Here is a 9,644-nt window from a genome sequence, read left to right on the forward strand (position 1 = left end):
GCCGCATTGCTTGGTTGCCTGAAATGCCTGCTCTCTGAACTTCATCTTTATGGACCACACAAAATGATGTGCGACCGCACTGGCCCTGTTTGACTGAGCTTGGAATTGGTCTTGGTACTTGTGCATGTTTCACTCTTTTTTGAGCTGGGTTTTTGACAAATTTTACCTTGTTGATCAAACCCTGCAATTAAGTACAACATGTGAGCCTTTGAGACTATTTTGTACACATATATAATCAAAACTTAAGTAAGAAGGAGAGTGAAATGCATCATAATCCCTAGTTATCAGGGCACATGTCTCGGAATCTGACAAAAGTCACAAAACTAGAAATCTCATTCCCTCACGAGTCTATCCATACCAATTTCATCAAAATCCGACATCATTTGGTCCTTCAAATTGCCAAATTACTCTCTCCAAAATCCCAAGCCCTAACCATTATTTCACTTCAAAAATCTTACTAATGAGGTGGGAAATTAACAGGAAAACACCATACCTAGGAGTATTAGAGCTCAACCAACTTACCTCACTGAAAAACTCTTGAATCCCCTTCAAAATCACTCCAAAAGCTCCAAGGCCCGACTTGAAAATGGTGGAAATGAGCAAAAGTTCGTAAAGTCTTGTATTTATACCTTTTTCCCAGGCTTTTTGCACCTGCGGCCGAAATGCGCACATGTGGTGCGACTTTTGTGCAAAAACCTCCACATCTGCGAAAAATCACTTAAATCCCTAGGTCCACATCTGCGTTTCACGACCGCATCTGCGATCATTAAAGGTGCAGAAACAACCTCGCGCCTGCGCATTCCCCCTCGCACTTGCGCTTGCCTACCCGCATCTGCGCCTCTCGTAGCTGCGGGAAACACTTCGCATCTACGGCTCCTGTTCAAGTCCCTTGTGGCCGCTTCTGCGTCTCCTTAGCTATTCATGCGACCTCGCAGCTGCGGTTCCTACTCCGTACGTGCAGAAACACCAACAGCAGCAGCTTCAGCTATATTTTTCAAACTCCAAACTCTCTGTTAACCATCCGAAATCATCCCGAGCCCTTTGGGACCTCAACCAAACATACCAACAAGTCATATATCAACATACGAACTTAGTCGAGCCTTCAAATCACTAAAAATAACATCAAAACACCAAATTACCCTCGGATTCAAGCCTATGAACTTCTAAACTTCCAAATTCCGCAAACGACGTCGAAGCCTATCAAATCACATATGAATGACCCAAATTTTACACACAAGTCACAAATGACACCAGAACCTATTCCAACTTTCAAAAATCCCATTGCCGACCAAAATCGCCAAATTTCCAACTTTCGCCAATTCAAACCAAATTTTCCTACGGACCTCCAAAACACCTTCCGGACGTGCTCTTTAGTCCAAAATCACCTAACGGAGCTAACAGAACAATCAAAATTCAAATCTGAGATCGTTTACACATAAGTCAACATCTGGTCAATTTTCCCAACTTAAGCCTTCACAAAAAAGATTAAGTGTCTCAAACCCTCTCCGAAAGCACTCTAGACCTAAACTAATTGACCCAACATATCTTAATATAGTTGAAGAACACAAAATGAAGCAGAAATCGGGAAATGGAGCTACAACTCTTGAAACGACCGGCCGGGTCATTACAAAACCAAACATGCACACAAGTCCAAAAATATCGTACGAACTTACTCATACAATCAAAACACCAAAATTAACACCTAGAACTACGAATCAGACACCAAAATGAATGAAATTTTCAATGAAACCTAAGAACATGCAATATCTCAATTAGACGTTCGAATCATGTCAAATCAATTCTGTTTTGCACCAAATTTTGCAGACAAGTCATAAATACTATAGTGAAATTATATCAAGTTTCGGAATCAAAATCTAAACCCGGTAACAATAAAGTCAACTTACGGTCAAACTTAAGAATCCTTTAAACCTTTAAACTTCTAATTTTCAACAAAGTATGTTAAATCAAGCTGTGGACTTTCGAATTTGATTCCGGGCATACGTCCAAGTCTCAAATCACGATACAGATCCATCAGAACCGTCAAAATATTGATCCGGGTCCATTTACACAAAATATTAACCGTAATCAACTCGAATGAGTTTTAAGGCACGATTTCACATTCTCATCAATTTTCTCATAAAAACCTTTCGGGAAGACAAATATAGATTGCGCACGTAAATCAAGGAAGGCTAAGTGGAGCTATTCGAGGTCTCATAACAGAAAAATGAAGGGTGAAACTGTAAATGACCTATCAGGTCATCATAAATTCTTGATGTTTATGTGGTGGTTTGAGAGTGACATTTTTATCATATATATACATTCTTTAAACTTCATCATGCATTTCTACAAGTTTTAATATAAACATACTATCATATGCCTCTATTTCTACTTGATGAGTTGTTTGTCAAAGATAGATTTTTCTACATTGAATTATTGTCACCCGTTTTAACGAGATTATTGGTATAGTACTTAGATATATATTCTTGTTGCCTTTATGATAAGTGCACAAGTTCTTTGACTAGTGAGTATCACGTGGCATGAATATTGTCGCTACTTCACCGAGGTTAGTCTTGATACTTACTGGTTACCGATTGTAGTGTACTCATACTATACTTTTGCACATTATTCTGATAGTGACTAGGGTACCTGGACTAATGATTCCCGAAGCATTTTTGGATATTTTTTCTCTTTTGGCACTAGCTATTTCAGTTGGAGCTCTAAAAAATAGGAAACTATAGCTCAATCAACAGTAGAAGCGTCGTACATTGATATTGCCTCTGCTGTGAACCAACCTATTTTAGCTAAGGAAGATGTTTAAGGACTTAGACCATGAACAAACATATGCTACTAGGATCATGTGTGATAATTTTTTAGCAGTTTTAATCTTAAAAAAAATTAGTGTTTCATGGTCGACCTAAGTACACTAAGATCAAGTTCTTTTTTAGAGAAGTTCAACAATCCAATGAAGTGATGCTTTTTCATTGCTCATCTGATGACCAATAAGTCCTCGCTAAAGAATTTTTTTGAATATCTGAGGCAAAGAATTGGTGTTTCCCACAAATATGCCAAGGAGGAGTGTTAAACATGTTAGATTTGATTTTAATGATGAAAATAATATATTTGTTATATATTTGTTCTTTCTCTAGGAACTCATGGAAAGCATTCAATATTGAAGAAATCAATCAGAGAAGATCAAGGAAAGCATCCAAGATTGAAGGAATCAATGATAGTGTCCAATACTGACGGAATCAGTTAAGGCTAGACTGAAGGAATCAATCAATCAAGAGTATCAAAGATCTTGCAAGATAATCAATCAAGTATACTAAATCTGGAAGGACCAAGATTCAAGGAAGGATATTCAGCGCTATCAAGTCATGTACAAGGGAAGTAATTAAAGCCATCTCTTCAAGACAAAGCCGTTGCTGAATAACCTTATTTTTGGAAAGAATCAATCTCTTTATGAGGATCAAATCTCTTGGGTTGGAAAATCTCTTCAGAAGTCAAGCCTCTCTCAAAGTATTTAAACTTTTATCTGTACCTTAGCACATATATTTTGATCAAACCAAATACCCTCTTTCTTCTACTGCAAACAAACATTGTAGCTCTAATAGATATGTCGTGTAACAAGTTAGAGAAGAAAAAGAGAACAACACTGGTGATGCATTGTATCAAAGGGGAACAAGTGATATAGGAACTGAGCTATCTATTTTAGATCACACCATTCACTTTGTACTCGAGAAATTTATTCACTAAAAGAGAACTCCCTTGCAACCCAAGGGGACTGGACTAGGATTAACATTGAATCCAAACCAGTATAAAAATTTCGGTGTCTTTAATTCCTGCATTTAATTTCTGCATCTTAAATTCAATCCTTACTGTTATCAAGTTATTACATCTAGTCAACTAATTAGAAAACTAGTCAACCGGTAGCGATTAGGTTTTGAAAATAAATAATTCACCCCTTCTTGTACTGTCAATTGGTATCAGAGCGAGGCTCATATTTTTCTTTTGCTTAACAGCTTGTGAGAAAAGATCATGGCAAATGAGGTTATTATAGGAGCACTCTTCCAAAAAGGAACTTCGCAAGTGAGGCCACCATACTTCAATGGACAACATTTCTCTCACTGAAAAGTACGTATGGAAATATATGCAAAGGCTTATGATGTTAAAATATGGAGAGTTATCAAAAAGGGGAACTATCCTCTGTCGGCTGCCGCTCAACCACTTGCTGATCCCAAAGATATAGATTCATATACAGATGAGCAAATTACAGTTGTACAAGTCAACAATAAAGCAAGAAATTTGCTCTACAATGCTATAAGTGGTAAAGAGTATGAGAAAATCTCCAGTTGTGATACAACCAAAGAGATGTAGGATAAACTTGAAGTAACATACGAAGGAACCAGTAAAGTAAAGGAAACACATATCAACATGTTGGTTCATGATTATGAACTCTTTCAGATGAAAGAAGGAGAATCTATTGAAGAGATATTTGTCATATTCAGTAAACTCATTAGCAATCTAAAAGCTTTTGGCAAACCATACTCAAGTGGTGATCAACTTAGAAAGATTCTTAGAAGCCTACCCACTACTTGGCAGACCAAAGTGGTTACACTTGAATCACAGGATCTCAATAAGCTATCATATGATGAACTTCGAGGAGAGCTCATAGCTTTAGATAAAACACATCTCAAGAAAACAAACCAAGAAGAAAACAACTACATTTAAGGCCACAACTGAAATAGCAGAGAATGATATCGATGATGATCCTGAAGCTCTTCAAGAATAAATTGCCATGGTGTCAAGAAACATGGATGTTTTAATGAGAAGATTCAGGAATGCGAGAAGAGGAAGGATTCCACCTAGGCGATCCAAGCAATATAATGAACAAGACAAAAATAATGGAAAATGCTACGAGTGTGGAAGATTTGGACATGTTCAAGGTGAGTGTCCCGAACTAAAAAGAAAAATCTTGAGAGGCTTCAACAAGAACAAATCATTTGGAAGCTGGAGTAATGAAGACAATTCAAACCACGAAGAAATAGCAAATCTCTACTTCATGACAAATTCTGGAAAATGACATGAACAAACTTTCAGGATGCTGGATAGATGAGGACACCTCAGACGATGAACGCAAAGATGATAATGAGAACTGTTTCATGTCACGAGGTGAAAAAAGTGAGGTAAAATATTATAACTGTGAAAGGTATAATGAATTGTAGGATATTCTTGATCTTACTTTGAAATAGTCTCAAAAAATGATGAATGCACTAAAGAGACTCAACAAAGAATTAAAAGACTGGAAACTCAAGCATGAAGTATGTGAAATTGAAAAAGAAGTACTTCAAGAAGAGTTTAAGGAATTACAAATGCAACTCAATGGCATGCGCAAATCCACTAGTCATAGTTCTGTCAGGTTAAACCAGGCAACTTACAAGTCAACCGGAGAAGGACCAGCTAGAACAAAGTCCACTAATACTAACACTAATGAAAGATCCAAAAATGGATCAGAAGTTACGTGTCACTAGTGTAACAAAAGTGGACATAGATATTATTTTTGTCGATTTCGTAAATCAAATATTTTAGGTTGGATTTGGAAACCCAAAACAATTTTGAGTCAAGTAATACTAACCAACCAGGATCCAAGCAAGCTTGGGTACCTAAAAGAAAGTAATCACTATGTCTTGCAGGAACACCACAGGAGGAGTTGCAAAGGAAATGGTACTTAGATAGTGCATGTTCTAGTCATATGACAGGTGATAAAAACCTGTTTAAGGAAGTTACAAAAATAGATGGAGGAAGTGTTAAGTTTGGCGATGATTCAAAAGGAAAAATAGTTAGTACCGGAATAGTCCCTTTCAATAACAACTGCGATATCACTGGAGTTTATCTTGTTGACGGACTTAACTACAATCTTCTGAGTATAAGTCAGCTATGCGACTCAGGGTATGAGGTAAAATTCAAGAAAACAGACTGTGCTATTGAAAATGAGACAGGTAAAATAATCCTCCGAAGTAAAAGGTATGGAAATGTTTATATTCTTGATGGATTTGAAAATATAGATGTTCATATTTGTTTAACATCCATATTTGATGATCCTTTGTTATGGCATAAGAAACTTGGTCATGCAAGCATGCATTTGATAGAAAAACTTTCTAAGCATGAGTTAGTTATTGGTTTACCCAAACTAAATTTCTCGAGAAATCATATATGTGATGCTTGTCAAATTGGAAAACAAACTAAAAACTCTTTCAAAAACAAGGATATTGTATCTACCTCTAAGTCTTTGCAATTGCTTCATATAGATTTATTTGGGCCTATTAGAACTGCTAGCATATGAGGGAAATGATATGCTTTTGTTATTGTTGATGATTACTCACATTTTACTTGGGTGATTTTCTTATCTCATAAAGAAGAATTGTTGAAAATTTTTGAGATTTTCTGTAAGAAGGTCAAAAGAGAAAAGGGGGTATCTGATTACAATAATCCAAAGTGATCATGGAGGAGAATTTGAAAGCAGAGCATTTGAAGACTTCTATAATGATCAAGGATATACTCACAGTTTCTCTGCACCAAGATCACCTCAACAGAATGGAGTCGTTGAAAGGAAAAATAGAATCCTGCAAGATATGGCAAGAACTATGATACTAGAACATTCACTGCCAAATCACTTCTGGACAAAAAGAGTAAGTACAACATGTCACATTCTCAAACGATGTCTCATAAGGCCTATTTTGAAGAAAACACCTTATTAACTGTGGAAAGGTAAATGTCCTAATATTAGTTACTTTCATCCGTTCGGAAGTAAGTATTTCATTCACAATAATGGTAAGGACAATCTTGGAAAATTCGATCCAAGAAATGATAAAAGTATTTTTCTGGGTTACTCATTGAATAGTAGATCTATTAGAGTTTATAATAAATGCACATTGTGTGTTGAAGAATTAGTACATGTTATATTTGATGAAAATAACTCTTCGACCGAGAAAGAAATTATTGCAGGTAATGAAGATCAAGCTCAAGAAATTCTGGAGACAAACAAATCTCAAGAGTCGACTAATGGATCTAATGTTGTGATAGAGTCAACTAATGAAACCACCAACAATCCAATAGAACCTTCGAAAGAGTCAACTACTCATATAGTTCGTCCAAATGAATGGAGAAGTGAACCTGAATATCCTCAAAAATTCATCATAGGAGATCCTAGCGAGGGAATGAAAACCAGGGGAGACCTCAAGAAGAAAGCAAACATAGCGCTAATCTCTCAGATTGAGCCAAAAAAATTGAAGAAGCTCTGAAAGACTCAAGCTGGCTGCAACCGATACAGGAAGAGCTAGACCAATTCGACAAAAATCAAGTATGGAAATTGATACCCAAACCTGAATGTGTTCCTATAATTGGAACAAAGTGGGTCTTCAGAAATAAACTGAATGAGGATGGAAAAGTTGTAAGAAATAAAGCCAAATTAGTTTCTCAAGGATATTTACAACAAGAAGGAGTCGACTATGACAAAACCTTTGCCCAGTAGCTCGACTGGAATCTATACAAATTCTTTTGGCATATACATCCTTTAAGAGATTCAGGCTATTCCAGATGGATGTTAAAAGTGCCTTTTTGAATGGTTTCATTGAAGAGGAAGTATACGTGAAACAACATCCTGGGTTTGTAGATTCAAAGTTTCCCTATCATGTGCATACGCTAACCAAAGCGATGTAAGGACAGAAACAAGCTCCACGGGCATGGTACAAAAGACTCAATTCATTTCTTATTGATCATGGATTTACAAGAGGTAAAGTAGACACTACTCTATTTATTAAAAGATCATCAGAAGGTAATCTCACTATTCAAATTTATGTTGATGATATTATCTTTGGTAGTGCTAATCCTCTTATGTGCAAGGAATTTTCAAATCTTATGCAAAGTGAGTTCGAAATGAGGATGATGGGAGTACTAACATTCTTCCTTGGACTTCAAATCTAACAATCTGAAGATGGAACATTCATATGTCAGATCAAATACACAAAGGATTTGATCCAAAAATTCGGTATGATCAATGCTAAAGCTATTGGCATACCAATGATTCCTTCAACAAGTCTCGACAAAGACGAACAAGGAATTCCTGTTGATGAAACTAAGTATCATGGAATTATTGGCTCACTTCTTTATCTAATTGCTAGTCGATCGGATATTATATTCAGTGTCTGTAAATGTGCCAGGTTTCAGTCAACTCCTAAGGAATCACATCTGACGGCAGTAAAAAGAATTATTCGATATCTCATTGGAACTGTCTCTCATGGAGTATGGTATCCTCGTTCTAACACGTTTAAATTAGAAGGTTTTTCAGATGCTGATCTTGCAGGTGATAAGGAAGACAGAAAAAGCACAAGTGGAACATGTCAATTACTTAGCAAAGCATTGATATCTTGGAACAATAAAAAACAAGGATCATTTGCATTATCCACGACTGAAGCTGAATACATTGTTATTGGACAATGTTATGCACAATTACTATGGATGTATCATCAACTTGGTGACTATGAATTATCTTTTAAGCCTATATAAATTTTCTGTGATAATTCTAGTGCTATATGTCTCTCTAAAATTTCTGTGCATCATTCTAGGGCAAATCTGCCTAAAGTCTATGTACCTCTAGTGAGAATGTTTTATGCAAATATGCACTCTAGTAAGTCTGATAAGTTGGAGTCCTTACTGTTAGGAAAGTGTATTGTTCTTGATTGTGCCATGTTTTGATTCAATCTTTCAGTGTAAGTGTTCTAATTTCCCTATGCTTTTCATAAATTCTTGGCCCGATGATTTTGAAATTTCTTTTGATCAAGCTAAAAGGTGTATTGCTGAGTGTCCATATGAATCTCTCCCAGACCAGTTAGGCCCTAGTGATGTTAGTTTCAAAACTCGTGTTCTGGCCTGCATTGTTGCAATCACTCTGCTTCCTCATACTGGCTCTTTCTCTACCTTCTCTCAGAGAGACACCTTTCCGGTCTATTTCCTTGTGACTAAACTCAATATTAAGCTGTCCTCCTAAGTCATCAGTTTTATGATTGAAAGTGTTGATGATCCCACTAGTCTACCCTGTGGCATGGCCATCACTCACATTCTGGAAGCTCATATCCACTTTTGAATATCCCTTTATCTCTGTTTCAAAATCTTACAATTCCAGATCTTTTGCGAGTATGGGATATATGTGTGTGAAGGGCTCATGGGTTAAGAAACAAGAAGGAGAAGTCAAGCATGCTCAAACCGATTCTAAATCCAAACTTTCTGCTTCCCATCATAGCCATAGTAATCCTGACTTTGTTGAAAAGCTTAGTGCCATTGACAGTCAGCTATCTGCAATCAAAGTCCTTCTCACTTCCACTCAGTCCACTGTTGGTGACATTCATGCTATCTCCAAAAAAAACAAGGCCTGATGTTTCTAAGATAAGAGTTGTAGTTTTCAAAGTAAGGGAAAACGTTGTCAAGGCATTCAAGGAGGTTCATGACAGGCTCTATGTAATGAGTGTTTCAGCCAATGCCAGCTTTGATCAACTGAAAGAGGCGATTTGCAATACTCTTACCTATTTTTTGCGTCGTTAAAGTGGATGATTAAGAATTGTTTTTTCTATGCTATTTTTGGACTGGATAAT

The 9,644-nt window shown here is 36.6% G+C and overlaps 1 protein-coding gene across 1 annotated transcript; it reads left to right on the forward strand.

The window, feature by feature from the left end:
• Window positions 1-8,046: 8,046 nt before the first annotated feature.
• Window positions 8,047-9,428, forward strand: LOC138885981 (secreted RxLR effector protein 161-like). The gene is made up of 2 exons (XM_070166999.1): window positions 8,047-8,516; window positions 9,179-9,428. Exons 1-2 carry the CDS (start codon window positions 8,047-8,049, stop codon window positions 9,426-9,428), a joined length of 720 nt encoding a protein of 239 aa, XP_070023100.1.
• The last annotated feature ends 216 nt before the right edge of the window (window positions 9,429-9,644 follow it).

Source organism: Nicotiana sylvestris, chromosome 2 (assembly GCF_000393655.2).
Source record: "Nicotiana sylvestris chromosome 2, ASM39365v2, whole genome shotgun sequence".
In the NCBI taxonomy this organism is placed as follows: Eukaryota; Viridiplantae; Streptophyta; class Magnoliopsida; order Solanales; family Solanaceae; genus Nicotiana; species Nicotiana sylvestris.

Bases quoted from the DNA above. Each gene is read 5' to 3' on its own strand.
- LOC138885981 (XM_070166999.1), top strand. From the start codon at position 8,047: ATGATCAATGCTAAAGCTATTGGCATACCAATGATTCCTTCAACAAGT. The intron at 8,517-9,178 runs GTATCATCAACT...TTACAATTCCAG, and splicing joins TATGCACAATTACTATGGAT to ATCTTTTGCGAGTATGGGAT.